The following is a 23,178-nucleotide window of genomic DNA, read 5'->3' on the forward strand; positions in this document are numbered from 1 at the left end:
GGCAAAATCCCAAAACATTGGATTTGTGTTATTTTGTTTTCCTAAATGGTCTTGAGAATTGATTGTGTGTACAACCTGGTGCACATAAACCAGCCATTTTTATGAATGGGAGACAGGAGATCTAGAGTTACAGGTTGGTTATAGACAGAGCCTCATCTAGTGCACATCGCCAGCTGTTTAACTGTGCCTGCATAAGGGCCGTAACACTATCAAACGCAGCCACCCCCCCAGTTCTGCTCAATTACATACCAGCCCTTTATTAGTATGGTCATAGATGGGTCCTTTCTCTCCCGACGTCAGCTCTGCCCTTCTCTTTCTCATGTTTTTTTACCGGGGTGAGCCAGGGTGAGATTATCTGAAGACTGAAGAGAGAGAGCGTGTGGGGAAAATATATCAAAGTCTCACCCAGGTAGACGTTCAGGTTCATTGGGCAAGGTTGGGTAAATCTCCTCGTACTTGGAAGCCGATTTAGAAATCTCTCCGGGAATTCACTTCAGATAAAAGCAAACAAATTACAGGCATTTTGGGAGCTGTTTTGACCATTGCAATTACGTTTGAAAAATGTTGCGGGGAGGCCGATGCATTCCTCGGTATAATAGATGCAGACTCGGGTGCAGGGGGATTTGAGCTGGTTTCTATAGTTTTACCAGCCTTGAATCGTGTTGGGTAGCCGAGAGGAGCAGAGGAGTGCACTGTGCCCGTGATGGATGGCTGGGTAGATTGTTTGACGGATGACTACATAGGTACCCCTGTTAAGATCCGTGTCTTTTTTTATGAGGCGACGAGATAAGAAGCAACGATACAGAGAAGGTTTCATCATAAATATTACTAATTTATTTCCCCTGAGTCTTTGCTGGTTACAGAACAAAAGAGAAGGAGAGGGGAAAAGAAGATTGAGGGAAGACGAAAAAAGATAGCAAAAGAAGAGAGGATAAGAGAGTTCTTAAAGAGAGTTTAAGAATAGAGAACCTAAATGATAATCACCGTAATTTGTCCACGGACAGAGTGAGAATGCAAAAACAACAAAAAAAGGGCTGACAGGGAGACGGAGATGGGAAGGAGAGGAGAGGTGATGGTGATGGTGACACAAGAAAAAGGACAGCTTAACTCCGCTCCGAGAATGGAATCAATTTTATTTATGGGAGTGTGTGTCTGCCTGTATGTGTGTGTCTGTGCGCCCACTCACACCTTTAGATCATCTATTACGTATCCTGTCTACACTGGAAGCGTCAAAGCTGCACGCCAGCAATGTTGAAAATACTAGCTGTGAGCTAAACTTAAAGCTGCAGTCCGTAGTTTTTCCTCTTTGTCGCCATCTCCGTTCGAAATCTGCAATTGCAGTTATTCACAGAATTGGCACGGCACAGCGCAGATGAATCCAATGTTTTGAGGAGAATGTGCGGCTGTCATTCACTGTGCCGGTGTGGATACTGTAATTCGGAATCACAGATTCTACTTTTTGGAAGTATGATCAACATAAGAATTTTCACCGGAAAATGTAATCTGAACAAGTAAGAAGCAACCACTAGTTCTACCACCAACTAAGGGAAAAAAAGCATTGCAATAAATTGCGCTGATTAAATCTAACGATCGCTTATCGTATCATGTCAAATCGTGCAAATTATACTTTATCAAATTGTTAATGTTAAAGGAACACTCCACCGTTTTTTGAAATAGGGCTTATTCACTTTCTTTCCTACATTTAGATAGGTGGGCAAATGCATTTTTGTCTCAGTGCATGCATTGTTTTAGTTTGACAGGGTCGGCGCTAGCTTAGCTTAGCACAATGAATGGAATCCTTTGTTGCCAGCTAGCATGTCCTGAGTAAAAGTGATATAAAAAATTTAAAAAACCCACCTAATTACTTCTTGTGGCCTGCGTATTCACAACAAGTACAAATAGCGATGCAGATTAACACTAGGCGATTTCCTAGGCAGATATTGATTTATATATTAAGGACTATATTAGGGGGAAGCACAGGCGAAGCACTGCTACTTGGGCGTGATATCTCTGCGCCCAAGTAGCAGTGCTTCACCTGTGCTTCCCCCTAATATAGTCCCAAGTCAATATCTGCATAGGAAATCGTCTAGTGTTAATCTGCATCGCTATTTGTACTTGTTGGGAATACGCAGGCCACAAGAAGTAATTAGGTGGGTTTTTAAAAAAATTTATATCACTTTTACTCAGGACATGCTAGCTGGCAACAAAGGATTCCATTCATTATGCTAAGCTAAGCTAGCGCCGACCCTGTCAAACTAAAACAATGCATGCACTGAGACAAAAATGCATTTGCCCACCTATCTAAATGTAGGAAAGAAGGTGAATAAGCCCTATTTCAAAAAACGGTGGAGTGTTCCTTTAACAACATCAGTATTGCGTGACTAAATTTGAAGCCTTTCTGATATTTATCCTTGTTTTCGCATGTTTCGCGTGGCTTTTCTGTAGCCACTCCGAAGTCCAAAGTCTTTTGCATTTTACAACAGGTGAATCTCCAGTTGTCACTGGTGATTGTCATTTGAAACTTTCTGGATCCGCCATCAAATTGATACGTTTAATTATATCAAGTGCTGTGAGAAAAGGCTATAAATCTCCACCTCCAACATCCTCACACGCAATAAAACCCACTAGCTGAGACACCTTCTTTATGTGTACAGATGTGATGTAATGACGCAAAGACATGCTCGAATTTGCCGCGGAAATCCACCAGTACCACTGGAATTATTACAAGCTTACCGTTTTGAATCGAGCTAAGGCAAGCAGATAGTTTTGAACACTATCTGGTTATGTACTTGCTCAAAAATGTTAAAAGTTACGGACTGCAGCTTTAAGCAACAGTGAAGTTATTAAAAAAAATTATATTTAGCAAGGATGGTGCAAGAACCCTATTGGAATTGTTCCGTTTATTATTTTGTGTTTTTTTGTGTTTGGCTTAAAAGAAGGATTATATTTTAATTAATATAAAAAAAATATATAATAAAAAAAAAAAAATTATATATATATATATATTTACATTTACATTTAGTCATTTAGCAGACGCCTTTGTCCAAAGCGACTTGGTCCAAAGCGACCAAGCGACTATTTTTTATTTAATTGAAATAATTTATTTAATTTATATTTTCCTTTTTAAATGAAATAAGTTCAATTAATTTAAAAAAGTGTATTTAATTATAATATTAATAATTTCAAATGTATTTAATGTCATCTTTTTTACTTAAACTTAAGACATACAGTTTATTCTGATTAATTTGCATGCACTGGCTCTAGAATTGGCACAATTGTCCAAATATAGGGTGCAGCTATCAAAGGAACCAGGACTGATTTAATTGGGCATTCAAGTGAAACAAACTGATGTTGAACTAATTGTGCTTTTTCGTGGTTTTTGTGTTACAATTTTCAAATATACAGTCATGCTTAAAAGTTTACATACACCCTGCAGAATCTGTAAAATGTTAATTATTTTAACAAAATAAGATCATACGAAATGCTTGTTATTTTTTATTTAGTTCTGTGCTGAATAAGATATTGTACATAAAAGATGTTTACATATAGTCCACAAGACAAAAAAAAAAAAAGCTGAATTATAAAAATGACCCTGTTCAAAAGTTTGTACCCTTGATTCTTAATACTCTGTGTTGTTACCTGGATGATCCACAACGTTTTACTTGTTTTGTGATGGTTGTTCTTGAGTCCTGTGTTGTTACCTGGATGATCCACAAGGTTTTTCTTTTTGTTTTGTGATGATTGTTCTTGAGTCCTGTGTTTGTCCTAAGCAGTTAAACTGCTCAATGTTCTTCAGAAAAATCCTTAAGGTCCTGCACATTCTTTAGGTTTCCAGCATCTTTTGCATATTTGAACCCTTTCAAATTCAAATTTTTACCTCCCGGCTCTTAATGCATGGCGTTCCCTGTGGAGCTTCAGTGAATTTTTGCAATAAATTTTTGTAATAGTTGTGTTTGAGTCCCTCAGTTGTCCTCAGTGTGAAAAGATGAATCTCAAAATCATACAGTCACTGCTGGAAAAGGTTCAAGTATGCAAAAAATGCTTGAAAACTGAAGAATTTGCAGGGCCTGAAGGATTCTTCTTAAGAACATTGGGCAGTTTAACTGCTCAGGACAAACAAGGGACTCAAGAACAACCACCACAAAAAACAAAACAAAAAACAGTCATGGATCAAACAGTATTAAGAATAAGGGTATATAAACTTTTAAACAGGGTCATTTTTATAAATTCATCCATTTCTTTTTTTTTTTTTTTGTGGTCTATATAAACAACTTTTATGTAAAATATCTTATTCAGGACAGTACTAAATGAAAAATAGCATGTGTTCTTCAACTAAGCGAATGATACAACTGACGCTGTCATTGATTATAATGGGAGCGGTTATGTTTTGTCGCTCGTGTCCAGTGTAGACACTGTGTTATTCCATGTGTCGGTTCTCATGTCTTCCCTCTCTCCCTCCCTCTCTCCCTCCCTCTCTCTCTCTCTCTCTCTCTCTCTCTCCATCTCTCACACATGCCATTTACACACTCACTGACTGACTCATGAGAGGAGACTCGTGCGTGCTTCTGTGTCGCACGCACATACACATTCATGTCACATACACGCGTTCGACAGTTCATCAGTCTGAGGGAGGAAAGAGGACGCCTGGAGATGGAGAAACTCGGAGGTGACAGGTTTTGTCATCAACCCTTAAGGGCTAATTGTCATTCTGCTCCCTTTGCTCTTGCTCTTTGGCTTTCTGTGCGTCTCCTTGATATGTGAATTTCTTTTTTCGACCCTCTTCAGCCCTCCTCACCCTTCTGCCCTCAGCTGGCTTTGCATTTAAAGGCTCTTCAGTGGTCAGTGGTGCACACAGACAATAAAACACTGTTCATCAAAACACTTACTGTGTGCTCTCAGCGGATCATAAAGCCCGTTTATTTACACTCTCATCAAAGCATAAAGCCCATTTAGCCTTCTAGATTTGCATTATGGAATCATGCAGTGTCAAGTTCAACAGGCGATTAGGCCTGATGCATATGTTCTCTTGAGTATAATGGCAATAAAACGCCACAGTTTGGATGTAACTAAGATGCACCCGGAAAACTCATCTCAGCCTCCTCTGGAATCCATTTTAAAAGTAAAGGAAGCGGAAAATGTAAATAATTAGTTGCCTGGCGTCTCACCAATGTGTCTGATGTTGTCTGTGGCGAGAGCAAAGAGGTTTAATGCGAGACCAAAAACCCCAAAAGCGCATCCCTAGTGACTTTTCCCAATAAATTCACATGTGTGGGAGTGCTTTAAGTGCTTTCTCTTTTGGTAGTCGGATATGGGCTTTCGGGGTCCCGAACACTCAATTAAAATGAAAGTAGCTTTACAATTAATTGTATTCAGTGGGTCCTCCCTCTGTCAGCAAACCTCTCCGGCTATTTGTATTTGCGGGTCTCTTTTCCGATCCCATAAGGTTATATTTCTGTGTTTTCGCCATGCATGGCGATAAAGACGTGAAAGCGTGTCTGAATCCGTAAAGATGCGTCCCTAGGGCGACTTCTCAGAGCGTGAAGGAGGGATGAAGGAAGGAAGGGATGAGAGGAACACTAATAGCCTCATCTTGGCCATACCAGCCCGCTGTAATCACAGAAGTCCGAGTCGTTTTCATCTCACGCTGTGCTCAAAAACACTGCAGAAGATGTGCTTTTTTTTCTGGTACGCCAGCGAGCTTGCGGCTCCTTATCTGTGACGCGTGGCCTGGTCTTTGTCCATTTCCTCGAGTCATTTTGCTGGAGAGGAGCTCAGCCATGTGTTCTGATCGGATAATTTGTTGACTGATTCGGCTGATTGGGTTTGGTATGAATAAGGCAAGCAGGCAAAGCGCTTCTGACTTAGCGACTGCCTGTGGGGTCTCCTCGGGGGGCTATAGACAGCAGTGGGGCATGAAAACGTCCCTGAAATCGCTCCGTCGTATCACAACGCCCAATTAGAGCTGGGATTGGATGGTCCACGGTTCCACATGAGGCACTGGTAGCACTGTGGCCAATTTTGGTGATGACTGCATCTTTGCGGCTTACACGTTATGTGCAGGTCTGAGTAAAGTGCATTTGAGGTGAAACGTCAAAGGCATCCGAGATTGACTGCATACTTTTTTATTGTCATTAATGAGAGAAAAATATAGTAGAGTAGCACTGCAAAGCCTTTTTGAGGTTTCAATCACTAGCAATACGACAGATCAAAAAGACCTATCCAGTCTTTTCTCAAGAGGCCAAATTATCTCCAAAAGAACCTTTACTTTTTCGTGTGCAACACTAAGCTTTCTACATCATTAGTCCTCAGCTGGTTTTGCTACAGGAATCAAAACCATTATTTTATTCTGTTTTCTGTAGACTAGTCGGAAATCACAATTATTTGATTCTTTTTACAGGCATAGTTTTATCTCTTCATGTAGCCTATATACTGTACATCTGACTGTACTTTAATGGTAGGTAGAAAGGAAGTGTCAACTTAATTTTCCAGATATTAATATATTTGGAAAATGAAAAACTGAATTTTTATATATAGTTTTTTAGATTTATTTTTATTATTTTTGTTTAAAGTATTTGTATATATTCTATTAGTTTTTTTATTCTTATTATCCATTTAATATTTCTAATCATTTAATATTTATTATTAATCATTTTTATGAAAGTGTAAAGGGTCTTTGTAAATTAAAAAAGCGCTGATGGGAGTGGAAAGTTCTGCGCATGATTTACTGACGACGTGCAAATTAAAGAACACAGACACAGCCGGATCATTTCCATAATGACCAACGCAATCTACCAGAGCAGTGCAAATTAGCATCGGGTTTAAAACATGCTTTTTAGAAGGGCGTTAAAGAATGGCACAAATACCAGTAAAATGACTACAGCAAACCTTAGTAAATCACCTTGCATGATTCATTTAAAAACTCTCCTACTCTCCTATAAATGCATGTGCAATAAGGTCAGCCACAAAAATAACCCTGTCCACACCTTTTCAGCGCAAAATTTTTCACTGTGTGTCTTTAGTAAGTCCAGACAGTAGTTTTTTTAAAAGCCAAAAGAGTTCAAAAAGAGTTGCATTGGCGCAAGCTGTTAGTAAATCTGGCCATAAAACTTTAACAAAGTTATTTTCATTATAACATCAACAAAATGATATGAGAAGCATTTTTTAAATGTTGAAAAGCCTATTCATTTTTCTGTCTTAATTGTGCATGTTTATTCAGTGATTTGCATTTTAGCATTGCTCTTTTGATAAGAAAAATCCACCACTGTAGATATTCCAGCAACAGAAGAAGTTCTTGAATCTGACACAAGAGTGACATTATGCTGTTATTTCCTAACTTCCGAGCAGGTGTACAGTGACATCATGAGCTGTAGGGAAACTTTTTAGTGTTGGTCCATTGTGTTGAGTTTTTGAGGAATAACCTCAGAGCCAAACGTCAGCGATGGAATCAATCAGGAGGTTGGCCGTTGTTCTATCGGCGACAGTGAGAGTGGAGTGCGGGAAAAATGGTCAACGATTTCGCTTTTCTTGTCATCTACCCTGGCAGTGTGCCTTCACGCAGAATAATAGGAGTTAGAGCCATTCTTCTTGCATGGAGGCAGAGAACGAGCGATGTGGAGTGGTCGGTGGGGGTAGGTAAGAGGGAAGTGATTTCCATGCTAATGGGAATGTTCCCGGCAGGGCTTTCTGTCTGCGCCTATGTCTCTATGATGAATGCAGCCGTCGGACTGCCAGCGCGACGGGGGTCTCGCACCAAACCACGAACTCGCAACTTCCTCTCTCTCGCATCAATGCTGAAAAGAAAGTGAAGTGGGCGCTTGCTAGAACTAAAAGAGAGTGTGGACTCTGAGCTCTGGCTGCATAAACTAGTCAATTCCTGGCTTATTACTTTGACATTTCTCTTCTTCTGGACACTGGCCCATGCATTGATGTCTTTTATTATTTAACACGCCATATGATGGTGAGTAATTGGAGAAACAATGCTATGGGCAAGGTCTTTTAGATTACAGACACGCACGTTGAATCACAGGACCGATTTAGTTATACAGCACAGTGTGCCAGGGCTCTTTGAGGGCATTGTTGATAGAGGTCAGCATACGGTGATCTAATTCCAGCGGTTAGTACTGAAATATTGTAGCATGGATGAGTTTTAGTTTAACCTGGGTATTTTAAATGATGCCTTGACCACGTCAGATGACCTGAGGTGTCCTGGGAGAGCCAGACGCAGCCTGACAATATACACCAGGAGGCCTGGACACAATTGTCGCGGTTATTAAAGTGGAATTACGGAGGGAGGGATTTGATATTAAAGTTATTTTGAGCTGAGGGTGTGGATGTGTTTTGATTACCCCACAGCCCCAGTGGTCTTTCTGAGAGAAATAGAGTGAGAGTCCTCTGGAGGTATTAACACCCCGAAGCAACCACACAGCACTGATTTAACCACCTGTATTTCTCCTCAGAAACAGTGCAGCCCTGACATAAACACAATCTCTGTCCCTTCTCCTTCTCATCTACTTTCCCCCCATTCTCCTTCTCAGGCAATATCGGCCACCATTCCCAGTCTTTTTTCTCTTTTCCATCACTTTTCTCTTCTCCCAAGAAACTTGTTGGCCACATATATACCACAAAAATACCACATCTATCTATCTATCTATCTATCTATCTATCTATCTATCTATCTATCTATCTATCTATCTATCTATCTATCTATCTATCTATCTATCTATCTATCTATCTATCTATCTATCTATCTATCTATCTATCTATCTATCTATCTATCTATCTATCTATCTATCTGTCTGTCTGTCTGTCTGTCTGTCAATTGATCAATCGTAAAATAGTAAAATAACACTATAATGTAAAATAACTGTTTTCTAACAGTTTTCTACATTTTAAAATGTAATTTATTCCTGTGATGGTAAAGCTGACTTCAGTCATTACTCCTTCAGTGTCACATGATCCTTCAGAAATCATTATAATATGATTTACTGCTCAAGAAACAATTTGTATTATTATCTATGTTGAAAACAATTATGCTGCTTAATTATTTTCTAGAAAACCGTGATAGATAAATTTTTGATCATTTATTGTGTCCTTGCTAAATAAAAGTATTAATTACTTAAAGAAAAAAACGTACTGTCCCAGAAGTGTAATATAAAAAAAATTAATATTAAAATGTACAGTGCATATTATCACCTGGCAGTTAATAGTAAACGAGCATCTACCAAGCCACCGTTTTTTTTGTTTTTGCACTGTAAAAAGAAAGAAAGAAGTATAATCAACTTGGATGTTTAAGTAATTTCAACTTAAATTACATTAAATAAAGAAAAGTTTTGAAAGTTGAAAACTTGTATAACTTATTTTAAAGCAATGTAAAAACATATGTTGTCATAACTTTACAGTGTGCTGGGTAAAATACATGTTTTTAAGCAGTCTGCTCTCTCTGACCATAGTTATCTACACTGTAGCGTGTAGATTAGCCTATGTAAACTAAACTGGGTTTCAGGGATATAGCAGGCAAAGTTTAGACCGAGCATGTACGCTTCTCTCTTCCCCTGTGATTGTGAGCCATCCAGTGTTAATTACGGTGATCTAGACAAGTCTAGCCCAGTCTGGTGCATGCTGTGTAAATGGAGGTTTCAAGCCAAGTCATCCTTATTTAGCGCAGATTAAACTCCATGGCAGAATGGCAGAAAATAGTGATTTTAATAATATTGGAGGAGTTCGATAATAGAAATAATTCCAATAATTGTCTTCTCTAATTAAGCTCCACATCATTGAAGAGTGTAATTAAAATAGTAGTAGTTCATATTAGCCTCCTTTTAATCCTTTTTCATTTTCTTTGCCTGCTTATTTTTGCTCTATTTATTAATATTTCATCTAAAGTTCAGCGCTTTCTGCTTCAATTGACGGCTTAATCATTGCCCACAGACACGTCTCCCGCCCCCCTCCGTACCTCAACTTTCTCCATCCCTCAGTCTCATGCACAACAGCACATACTCATGGAAGGCAGATGCACATCCACGCACAAGCGCTTGGCCTCACATCATCTCTCTTGTGTCCGTCTTCACCTTTTCTCTTTCTTTAGCTCACATCCTCTGACTTCTCTTTCCCTCCCGTTAGCTTTTGCACCCCTGTGTTCTCAGTCCTTTCATTCTGAGGAACAGTATACAGTTACTGTCCATCTCCCACGCATCTCTCTCTTTGAGTCCTCACTCACTGCCGCCACACCAATTTCTTAATCTCTGCCTCTCGTTCTCACTTTCAGTGTTCCTCCAGTTAGTCTTTTGATGTATTCATATACAGTTAGCTAACTCCCCCTGTGCCGAATCCTTGCTGTGCTGAATCTATCCTTTTGGCACGAATGAGCAGTGTTAACCCTCTCGCAATCCCATGCTGTGCACTCATTCACGGGAGGTGAGCTAAATCATAATCTGCATAATCATATAATCTCAGTGGGTCTTTACTGATTGTCTTTACGCTTCTGATGAACAGTGCCTTATATCCATCATGCTATTTATTACACATTCATTTGAATATATGGCTACTTTTGAATAGCCTATTTTTAATTTCTTTTCCACAGTTTATAGATCCCTTTATATGTGCATAGAGTCTCCGTTTTTGCACTTTCCACAATAAAAGCTGTTCCAAAAAACAAACCTGTTGGAGTCCACACTTATTTATCACTAGTGGTTGACCAATATATCGTCATGGCTAATAAATTGGTTTATATTTGTCTTTTTTTCTTTTCTTCTTTTTTTCTTTTCTTTTTTTTTAATTGGACTTTTGAGTTAGGGTGATTAGTGTCGGAAACACTTTTAATTGGACATTTATAGTATCTCTCTCTCTCTCTCTCTCTCTCGCTCTCTTTTATTATTATTTATTTTATAAATTGGTTAATATTTGGGGGGTTTTGTTTGGACTTTTTATGGGGCTGATTAGTAATGGGAACTATATTTTGACATCTAAAGTAAATCTTTCTTTGCAGTTTTTTTTTAATCAAGTTCAAAACTATCTCAAAAGTTAAAAATGAATTTGTATTAGTTAATTATTTTCAGGTTATTTGAGTAAATATTATGAATTTAAAATTTTATATTAATATTTATTTTTATCAATTGATTGATATTTGGCTTTTTTATTTGGACTGATTATGGTCGATTAGTTTAGGAAACTTATATTTTGACGTCTAAGTAAATCGATATTTTTTACATGTTTTTTTATCAAGTTAAAAATGATTAATTTTCAAATTAATTATCTAACTTATTTTTGTATTATGTATAAATATTTTTAAATATAAATAAAAAATATGAAGTTTTGCGCTTATATTGTGCATGTTATTTACTAGATTTAAATTAAATTGTGTAATATATATCTGCTTTATATCGGCCTTTGATTACATAAGAAAAAACTGTTCACCACTTCTCATGGTCCCTCGTTGTTACCCTATGGGAGGATCCAGATGGTGTAACTATGACATCTACCAAGAGAGTTGATCTGCAGAACAGTAAAGGGACAGGGCAACTGATACTGAGGCGGGATGCTTTGGGACAATTCTCTCCACATCCTTTATTTTACACCCTGCCTCCATAAGTGCCACAGTGATGGACGTCTTAAAAGGATGCAGATTTTATTCAATCTAATTTTCAACCAGCGCTTCAGCTTTAGCCAGCTAGACACTTTTTTAATGACTCTTCCATCTCAGAGGTCTCATTTCACACGGCAACATAAAGCCTCATCCATAGATAAGACCTCTTATTTTCTCTTTTCCTTCTCTCACTCTCTCTTAACTTTACTTTCTTTTTGTCTCCTGCCTGTTCTCTCTTCTAGCATTTCCTTTGCATTTCTATTCAGCTCTGTAATCGCTACATCTTTGAATCAAGCTGTTTTCCCCTCATTTACAAACAGCAACAGTCCTCTGTATCTATTCATCCATCGAAAACTCTTTGTACCATTTAAATAGGTTTCTTTTCAAAATCCATTTTTTTGCTTGTCCACATGTAGTCTTCCCCACACTGAGTCTCACACATCTCGCTCAGTGGACCTGAGGTAATTGTCCATGTTATTTACTGAGCTGAACCTGCATTAATCCACAACCTGCTAATTAACTCCATCTGCCTATCATTGAAAAGCTCCAAATACTCTCCTCTTAATCTCCCATTGGGCGCTGACTCATACCAGCCAATCCCTTCTCTGTCCCTGGGAAGCCCAGCCCCATTAGAGTGGCTTTTAATGAATTAAAAGAATAAAACTGGCAGGCTCTCTCATTGCAGAGGTGAGGCCGAGAGTAAAGGTGGTGCTTTTGAAGTGAGATCGAGCAGGCGCTGCGGTGGCACTTCGCTTGTCCCTTCTGAACACAATTACAGTGACCCAGTGGGGAGTGCTATCTCCAAGTCACAGAACATTGATCTCGTCCCTTCATGGTGTTTGATTGGCCGATTAAAGCTGCTTCGGAAAAAGATGAGCATCCGTTTGCATCCCTGCTCTTCTTCTGTCCTGATTTGTGATTTACGAGGTGACAGGTAGCTGTCATTGTGTGTTTGCTTGTTTGAAGGGAGTTTGTTCAGTGTTAAGGCATGGAAAATCAACCTTTTACATTTCAGTCCAATCGAGTCGCACTGAAAGATTATTCTGTGACAACTTTTTTTTTTTTTTTAACATGCATCTAGGAATTAATATTTTTTAATGATTTTCTATTGTAGTTAAAAATAAAATAAAATTTTTATAAAAATGAAATATAATAAAATATGTCCACCTTAACAGTGTATATACATTTTGTATGAATTTTTTACAATTTTGTTTGTATCTTAGTATTTCCATCCAACATTTTTTAAACAATAAATAAGTTTTATTATAAATTTAAGTGGAAACTTATAAAAGTGACTCATTTTGTATTATATACACCAAAGTTCAAAAGTTTGGGAGCTAGCCAAAAAATTTAAAATTAAAAAAATTAAACAGATCTAAAAAAATTTACAGTAAAGTAAATGCTGTTTTTAAAACGTATTCTGTATTCATCAATGAATCCTATATATATATCCTATATATATATTTCCAATGAATGAAAAAAAAAATCTAAAAATAATAATAATAATAATAATAATAATAATATATATATATATATATATTCATTGTCTTTGCATCTTGTCTGGCATCTTGTCTTTTACTTGTCTTTTAAGTGCACGACCTTGAGCATTCAATTATGTGTGTTTGACTTCCTGTTGTGCCAAATCCTTCAATCCTAATGCGAACAGCTCTCCTCGATTTTGCCTCAAGTGTGCCAAATCGCAGACGACATCTTCTAAGTGGAAATTCGTGCATTTGCTTGACAGAAGTGACAGAGCGTTTTGAAGTCCGAGCAATGACACGGTGGCCACTCTGTAGACGAATCCTCACACACTTGTTGTATCGTAGACTTTTTCCCCATCAGCCACCTCTCCCTCGTCGAAGAACAGCAGGACATCTACTACATGTCAGTCTGTGCTGAAATTCAAAGCCCTTCAAATGCAGAACTGATGCACACTACTGAGGGAGTGATTTGAAAGGCTGGTGTTATATTTCTGTACATTTAGGTGCGGTTGGTTGATATACAGAGATGATTATTAGCTTTGACTTTCATCACAGGCTGTTGTTTTGTTGTGTCACGGATACAAGGTGTCTAATGGAGATGTACTGCGTAATGTCCCGGGTTGTGACGTTTGGAACTAATGTTCACTATATATACAACTCTGATGAAGGCAGATATCATGTTTTAGACCATCACTCTTCTTTATCCTTCCTTCCTTCTTGACTTTTCTCAGTATATAAATGTCACAATAAAATCCTATCATTGTTTTAAAACATTCTGTCTTTGTGTTTGAAATGTTGCTTGTTGTCTGCGGCAGTGTGAAATAGGTTGTGTTTTTTTTTTTTTTTTACATTTAGTAAATTTTTGTCATGTGATTTTCATTATTTTTGTCAGATTTTACATCGTTCTCTTTTCTGACTGCTGTAATAAATCTCAACACTATCATACCGTATATCAATTTTTTTCTTTTGCTATTGGATCAAATGGAAATACAAAATTTTCATTTGCTGTCGTTTCCCGTTCACCGCAATATATGTTTTCCCAACTATGACTTCCGTTTCTGAGAACCCCGGAAAATTAAGTTGCATAACAGAGTCCACATCACAGCTATAACGCTAACAGCACAGAGGAATGATATCGTTGGAATCCCTCTCAGAGCGATTTTCTTTCAGCTGATGAACGATAAAAACATTACAGCCAATCAGAATCCATCCTGCTTTAAAGATCTTGAGCATTTAAAGTGCCAGACGACAAAACTGCAGTGCGTACTTATGATAAACAGAGCGTTATCGTGCGTTGGTGTGGATGCTTATATTGTTATTGTTAGTTATCTTTATGGTTATCGTACTTTGTGTGAATGGGCCTTTATTGTGACTAAAATGGCATCTAATTTTAGGTGATGAAACATTTTTGTTGACGACAAAGTGCAAAATTCAACCAAATATTTAAACATTTTATTAACTGGAGCTCCAAAAATATCCACACTTTTGCATAATTTTGTGCAGATGCAAGTTGTAATTTTACAGTTATTTGGTGTACATATCTAATTAATCTTATATGTATGCGTTTGATGTGTTAGACAGATGGTGTAGATGGTGTTCATTCACTGTTTAGCTTCAAAAACAATCATATTGTTTTTAGACTTTTCCTCTTCAAAAAACAATGTTAGTGCATTAATATCTTGCATTGTGATTTTGCTAACAGCATGTTTTAATTAAAATGATTGGTAACACTTTACGGAAAGGTCTCTATTTGTTATAGTTAAAGCATTAACTAACACAAACTAATAATGAGCAATACATTTTTTAAAGCATTTATTCACCTTTTTAATCTTAGTTAATACAAATGTTCATGTTAGTTCACAGTGCAATGTTAACATACAACTTTTGATCTTAAAAATGCATTAGTAATGGTTGAGATTAACAACTAAGATAAATAAATGCTGTAAAAATGTATTAGCTCAACAAATAACAATTTAAGTGCACCATAAAAGTGTCCACTTCTGTATTATATACACTAAAGTTAAAAAATTTGGGAGCTAGCCCAAAAAATTTAATAATAATAATAATATAAAATTAAATAGACCAGAATTAACAGTAAAGTAAATGCTGATTTTTAAATGTACTCTGTATTCATCTAGATGAAACAAATGAAACCATATTGCAAAGTGTTACCAAATGAATTATCATCATGATGTAAATTTTTGTCATCATTGCCAAAAAATCTTTGCTAACAACCATTTTTGCGAAGTCAATCAATAACCAAAGTCAAAAGGGGAAACTCAAAAGGATAAGCTCGTAATTGAAATACAGTGAAATATGAGATGCTTCAGTTTAAAGCTTTTCGTAAATCAAATTGATATGATGTATATGAGGATGCTAAATGATTGTCCATGTCTCACTTCTCATCCCGTCTTTTTGTCCAAATCTTTTTCCTATCTCAGGTTCCTGGCTGTTCTCTGTGTCGGAGTTGGCCGTGCCAGGGGCGGAGGTGGGTCGGATCTCAGCAACAGATGCTGACTTGGGAGACAATGCCAAGCTGGAGTACACCATCCTGGACGGAGAGTCAGGGGACACCTTTAACATCACCGGAGCCAACCAAGAGGCCGTGATCATTCTGAACAAGGTGGGAAGAATGTCCACAGGACATATGGGAAAGGGAGAAAACCTTGCTGAAAAGCCCATCTGAAGCCAGTATGAATTTCCAGTTTGTTGCTGATTTGGTGCTGGATTTTTTTTTTTTTGGCAATATCCCAAAATTCACATAGAAAATATGTTGGACACAAACTCGGCTGCTTGGCTGTCAACTAAATATGGCTACAGTAGTGAAGGTTGTCGACCAGCATGGTCTTTCTGTTTGAGGCAGGCTGAACAAGAAAGTCTTGCTGGTTAAGCTAGTTCAGAAGCCTGGTGGGAACTGCAGCACAATAGTGTTTACCTGCATCCAAAACACAGTGCATTCTGGTAACCATCGCTGGTCTTTTCAGCAGGGAAAAGTGTGTGTGTACAGTATGTGTGTGTGGGCATGGGTTCATAGAAGGTGGGTAGAGATCAGAAGACGCCTCATAGAGCAGATGATGCTCCGGTGTAGGAGGGGCAGGTTACTCATTCTGCCAGGTGTCGAGAGAAAATCTGCTCCAGTGGAAGAAAAAAAACTCAACAAAAGGCCAAAATGAGAGTTGGTGCTGTATAGGCGATGTGAGTCAATGTTGAATCAGCCCCATCGCAGTCTGTGTTGCCTCTCGCATTCGTGCGTGTGCGCGAGACACCGATCAGAGAAAATAGTGTGATTTACGCTGACATGCCGTGTGGTGCATGCCACACGCGGGAGCCCCATGAGACTGCACTCATTCACTGATAAAGATTCTGAGTGGCACTGTTCGCCTGAGGGCATCTTCGCATCACCTGAAACAGCACATGATACAATAGTAAATTGAAGGAATAGTTTGCTCAGAAATTAAAATTCTGACATTGTTTACTCAACCTCATGTCATTCCAGACACACATGCTGTATTTTCTCTCTCCATAGAACTCAAAAGTAGAAGCTCTTGTCATACAATGACAGTTCATAGTCACCAGGGACTGTCAAGCTCCAAACAGGACAAAAAAAAACAAACAAAAAGTATGCATTAAATCATTATATTCCAAAACTATGTTAGATAAGTCTTATTCCTTGATAATCTTGGTGCCAGGCTCTAAATATCTGCCTGTGTTCTGGCTGAATGTGAGGTTAAACACTTCTGAGTTGGATTATTTATAAGAAAGCTGTCACTCCTTGTAGATAGATGTTGCTTCTCTCATACAGTATGTGCACAAATGGTCAAAACATGCCATTGCTTATGCAAAAACACTATTTCCATCATCTTAATACATTTAACATGCAATACATAGCTATACTATGTTACACATACTATAATGCATTATAATTTACATAAATATACATTTGCTTTATTTGTTATTTAAGTAACAACATTTTTGAATCGGAATATAGAAGATTATGAGTTTTAAATTCTGTTCTTCACACTTCTGTTTAGAAGACTTGGAAACGAGTTGTTTGGACTACATATCTTTCTTTTATGTCTTTGTTTTTAACAGTTGTGTTAAGATTTTGTGTTTTTGACTGCAAATATAACTGCTTACAGGAACAACATGAACCTAAGTAAAAGATGACACAATCCAACTGTTCCTTTAATGGATCAACTGGCTCATTTTACATACAAAATAATCTCAACTAATCAGGTTTTGCAGTGATATGTTAGCTATTACAGTTAAAATGCTTGAAGCGCCATTTCCAAGCTGCTGGGTGGCCAGGTGATTGTGTGTATGCTCTGTTCAGATCTGAATCTGTGATCAGACACTGGGAAAAGCCAGCACCGTTTTATTGATGCCAATCCAGGTTCCTGGATTCATTTGTGTGTACCTCAGGTTGACTATACAGCGATCATGCAAGTTTGTGTGAGTTTGTATGTGTGTGTGTGTGAATAAAGTATGGGGGTTTGCCTCTGTGACAGTCCTGGCAGGTGTGGGGAAGTCAGTGTTAAAAAAAGGCTTTGGCTGCAGGTGAGCCTGGGAGGGATTTTAGGCCAGGGATGTGTTACTGCGATAAGGGAAAACTGGAAAGAGGAAAGCGACAGAAAGGAGCAGTGAGATAAAACGAGTGGCCAGAGAGAGGAGACAGTATACAGAGAGATACAGAGACGTGGAAGTAAGACATACACTAGGGCAGACAGTATTAAAGATAAAAATGTAAAGTTAGAATTTGCAGTGCAGTACCTGCCTCAACTGGAGCCATTCCTTACCGTTCTAAGAACCGCTCGGCCCGACGGTGGAAAAGCGGCTAAAGTTGCTAGGCATAGATGTTATGTGAAGTCTTGCACATTCAGTTTTTTTTTTGTTGATAGGATGGTTATTTTATTTTAAAGCCGCACATGGAGTAACTAACTGAAAATTTAAAGACTGTGTCTATTTCAACTAAGTGCAAATGGACCCTTTTCACATTTTCTGGTTTGGGATACAGAATAGTATCCACCTTATTTTTCAGGTAAGAGTGGGCGCGACCATTTGTAATTTGAATGTTGTCTGGCTTCTGGTGTCATTCGCTTCCAGTTATTTTTAGCTGTACAGAACAGCTTGTTATGCTGCTTGATATTGCAAACTGGTGTTTATTACCATATTATTTTAATGTAGTGTCTTAATTATAAACACGCTGGTTTGTAGCGCAGACAGTTTTAAAGTTTACTGCACTCTGTTATTTCCCTATAGCGGCTAATAAATCGGAAATCTCACACATTCACAGAAAACATCTTACTTGCATGTTGAAAAATAAAGTGGATAGCAGACTAAACTTTAAAATGGTTCATGGACCATATAGGCGATAAAGGAGCAAATACTATTTTTGTAAATTTAAAAGTAATGTGTTTCTTTTCTAGTTACTTGAAAAAAGTAATCTTATTACGTAATTCGCATTACTTGTAATACGTTAGCCCTCCAACCCCCACCCCCATGATACTAAAATGAAACATTGAGAACTCCAATAAAGGGATAGTTCCAAAACCTCATGTTCCAACACTTGTATCCATTTCTCTCCAATGCTGAACACAAAAGAAGATATTTTGAAAAGCGTTGGGAACCAAACAACATTGGAGCCCATTGACTTCCATTCTATGGACAAAAACACTGATTCATTTATCTTCTTTTATGTTCTGCAGAAGAAAGAAAGGGTGAGTAACTTGTGACAGAATTTTGTATTCCTGTAAATCATGTGAGCTTTGAAAGAACCACCTTGAAGGAATAAAGAGTTCATCTGGGAAAGAAAGAGGGAATGCTTCAGTCTTCTAATGCTTACTGAAGGAGGAAATGAAAAAGGGAATTATGGGTAAACAAATGAACTCCTCCCATGTCTCTCCTTGAATTTCTACTTCATCCTCCACTGCACTGATGCTTTATTCGCCCAATCATATTTTCTAAAATTGCTGCTGTGTTACAGTTCTCTAATATTCCTGTCAAAACCACACAGAGACGGTTCCATTGTCCATTAGGGCTCGGAATTCTGGCCAGGACTCCTGACTGCGCTGCAAGACGAAATTATGGAGATGAAGAACAAGACAAAGACAGAGAAAGAGAACAATGAGTGAGGATATGCAGGTGGGAGTATCTGAAGACAAAGATTGAAGAGGTTAAAAGGGATTTAGCCGGAGAACCCACGCGCAACTAATAGAAAACATGAAAGATACCACTCTAATAGAATTAGAATAAACAAAGCGTAAAATTAGCACTAAGCTCCCCTTTGGTTTCCGGCCCATTAAACAAAAATAAAAAAACCTGCTGAACATTATTTGTCGTGTTTGTGTTTGTGTTTACAGGACCCCGCTCTAGTTTGGCCACCTGCCTATCTCATTCAGAACAGCCGAACGTCATGCCTGCCTCTTGTTTATTTCGCTCCATATCAGAAAGACTGAAGTTGAAGATTTCTTTGAGAGAGAGAGAGAGAGAGAGAGAGATAGTGAAAAGAAAAGAAAAAGCAGCACACAGAGAGGAAGAGCTCGCCCCAGGGAGGAAAGTGTTTCCAATAGGAGCAATTTCTGTCATCACAATGCCCGCCATGACCTCTCAGGAACCCACAGAGCTTAGAGCGTGGTCGCTTTTTGCTTAGAGGAGATACACATACCATACAAACATACACGTACATGCGCATACAAAATACCTCATATAATACATCCGTTGATGTATAGATGACCATATGCATCATGGATGCTTAAAGGCATAGTTCAACCCAAAATTAAACTTCTTTCATCATTTACTCACCCTCACGTCCATGTCCATGAAACAGGAAGATATTTTGATGAAAGTCTAAGCTGCTCTTTTTAATCAAAAATGAATGAGCTCCAGGGTCGTTGTGCTCCACAAATGACAAAAAGACATAAAAGCAGTCACTGAATTCTTTAAAATCTTCTGAAGTCATACGTTAACTGTCCTAACTGAAGTTGAAATGTAAAAAAAAAACTCTTGTAGCTCTCAAACCACTTTGCACTTTCAATTCAAATATCGCTTGACGTCAATGATGACTGTCGCTTGACATGCAGAAATCAATGATGTCAAATATCATCTGGAGCATTTTGATTGTACTTATTGTCATTATGTGGAGCTGGACAGTTCAAGTCTGCAGTCATATCCGTATAAAAAAAGAATAGCTTGGACATTTCAGGCATATCTTCATTTGCATTCAGAAGTTGTAAAGGAAGAAAGGAAGTCATACGCATTTGGAAAGACATGTATATTCCTCATAACCAGCAAGATCAACCTGCTAAACCAGCATGAACTGGTCTAAGCTGATCTTTTTGACCGAGACAATTACAAAACCTTTCTTTATTTCACACATACAAACCATCCTCATTTACACATGACCTTTCCACCCTCTCTGTTAATACTGCCCTGAATTACAAACTATGTTATGACAAAAAATGGAGCACATTATAAAAATGAAAGGTACTGAAGAAAGAAGCTTCTTGCAGATAAGAGAAGAGACCTTTGATGTGCGGATAAAGAGGACAAAGCCTAAGGCTTGGTGTGTGAATGGGTCAGTCAGGGCCCTTTTTGGTAAGCTAGGTCATGCCTGCCTGTCTGAGGAGAAACTGTTTCCATGTAAAGCTGCACTGCGACCTCTCTCTCGCTCTCGCTTTCCCTCCCTCCGTCGTTCGCTCACTCATCTCCACGGTGTGCAGGCAGTGCTGGGTTTCTCTCTGCAGATTTTCCCTCGCTCCCTCTCCCTCCCCTGGGGGATGTTAGTTATGTGCTGTGGTCATTTCTGCGCTTCAAAAACCGTGTGGAGCACGGCTAGAAATTCATTGATTCTCAAACAGTGCAAAAACTCTTTGTCCTTGAGAAAACATGCCTTGAGTTGAGGATTAAGGAAAGGAACAAAGTGGAAATCTGTAGGTTCCAGTTTTGAGGAGTTGAGTCCACTCTATATGTGTCTGGATATGAGTATAGTGAGTATTTAAAGGTTCAGTTCTTTAAATCATTCACCTTTAAGTTTTTCCAAACCCCATTTGACTTTTCTTCCATGGAACACAAAAGGAGAAATTTTGAATAATTTACTGGTCAATCCTTTTTGCATGAAATTACAATGAATGGGAGATGTGAAAGCTTGAAAAATGGCACAAATCAGCATAAAAGTATCATAAAAGTAGCCCATACCATTTGTGTGCTATATTCCAAGTCTTCTGGTAGCTTTGCATAACAAGTAGATGGACATTTAAATAATTATTCACTCCTCACTACAATCTTCCACTCCAGAAAGCTTGACCACAGTGACCAGATAATTAGTGAGTTGAACTAGAGAATCGGCCCAATTCGTGAATGAATCATCCAGGCCCGTTTTGTGAACTGGATCAACCGATTCACTGAAAAGTTTGTATTCGGACAATTTAAGTCAAATTAAATGTACTGTATTTGTATAGCGCTTTTCACAATACACAGCTTAATAGAAAGTCATAGCCTACTATTATCTTTGAATTGCTTCAACATAACGTTGGTATATTAATTTTCTTCTGAATTTATATTTAGCTTTATTGTGTTCATTTAATCCGACAACGCTACATTTCTCATTAATGACAGTGTCGAGACTGTTGCTATTTCTGCCAATGACTAAAATTTCGGTCTGTTTCTCCAACAAAAATATAGCATATGCTTCAGAAGAGACGGAAGAAGTCGTATGGAGCACTTTTGTGTACTTTTAGGCGCTTTTTTTGTGATCATTTTGGAACTTAACAGGCCCTGTTCACATTCACCAAAATCACATTGGCTTTTACAGTGCCCACTTAGGACTTTCTTCAGAATAAATTAAATTTTGTGTAGTCCACCGAAGAATGTCTTAAGTCATATACAGCTTGGAACGGCATGAGGGGGAGTAAATGATGACAGAATTTTAATCTTTGGGTGAACTATTCGTTTAACACTTTGTCCTAGCGCTGGCATTACACAGCATTATTCACTGTTCTTAGACTAATCAACACAAAGTGAATTTTCAGAGTCATAATTATCCAGACAGAACGGCGCGTGTGTGTTTGTGTGGGCTGGTGGGTGGCATGCTCTGATTAAGCGTATGCAGATTGCTGGAAGTCTGTGTTTATGCGTTTGAGTTTGTGTGTGAGAGAGCTGCACAGGGCTTTAATGGAAGAGGTCTGTGTACATTTGAATATTTAATATGCCGGCAATAGATCCACATCTGTGATCTCTTGTGGCAGTGTTGTTCAACCTGTCCTTAAAGTGAGACTGTGTGTGACTAATGTTAAAGTAGCATTAACCACATTTTTTGTAACAAGTTCGATACAGCTTTCCAACAGTGCCACCTAGTGCTACAACATGATTTGAGAGGTTTGAACAGAGTGATTGACATTTTCTTGCTGTTGCAAATGAATAGGAAGCTGTGATGCTATGAATTAAACATAGATCAGTGGACATGGATTTCTTGTTCATTTGTGATGCAGAATTGAAGATTGCAGGTTCAAATCTTGTATTATATTTACATTCATGGATTTGACAACTTATTATTATTATTATTATACATTAATTATACATTTATTATATGACACTCAATGACACCTTACAAACACAATAAAACAATCAACATTAAACAACAAATAATCATTATTTCTGCCTGGACAGACTGGATGCAAGCATTATGCCGTGCATGCATCACTTAAGCTCAATATTATATCTGGACCTTTGTTCCCTGAGAATCAAACTCATGACCTCTGGGTTGTTAATGCCGTTGTCTACCAGTTGAATTTTAGAAACATCTGGGGATGCTGCAAATCTGTCCTCCCTCTGTTTATTTATTTCCATATATTCTCAATTTAACCGTGGAGCTAATCCAGAGTCATCAACCTGTGGTGCTGTCCGGATTATCTGTGTTTGTTTTCTCTCCGAGTGGAGATATTGTGTTAATCTTCCGAGAGAGAGAGAGAGAGAGAGAGAGAGAGAGAGAGAGAGAGAGAGAGAGAGAGAGAGAGAAAGAGATTGTGATTGAGGGTGTGAAGAAGGACTGTGGCAAACAGGAGAAGGAATTATAGTGAGAAGGAAGAGAATTGGAAATATGGAATGTTTTAACCAGGATTG

The 23,178-nt window shown here is 38.1% G+C and overlaps 1 protein-coding gene across 3 annotated transcripts in view; it reads left to right on the plus strand.

The window, feature by feature from the left end:
• Positions 1-23,178, plus strand: part of cdh24b (cadherin 24, type 2b) — a 135,806-nt gene that overhangs the window by 88,110 nt on the left and 24,518 nt on the right. For all 3 annotated transcript variants that reach the window (XM_082173430.1, XM_082173432.1, XM_082173431.1), the window contains exon 6: positions 15,504-15,685. In XM_082173430.1, coding sequence (XP_082029556.1) covers positions 15,504-15,685 — 182 coding nt within the window. The remainder of the gene's footprint in view (positions 1-15,503; positions 15,686-23,178) is intronic.

The sequence above is a fragment of the Leuciscus leuciscus genome (genome assembly GCF_965113295.1).
Source record: "Leuciscus leuciscus genome assembly, chromosome: 6".
Lineage (NCBI taxonomy): Eukaryota > Metazoa > Chordata > Actinopteri > Cypriniformes > Leuciscidae > Leuciscus > Leuciscus leuciscus.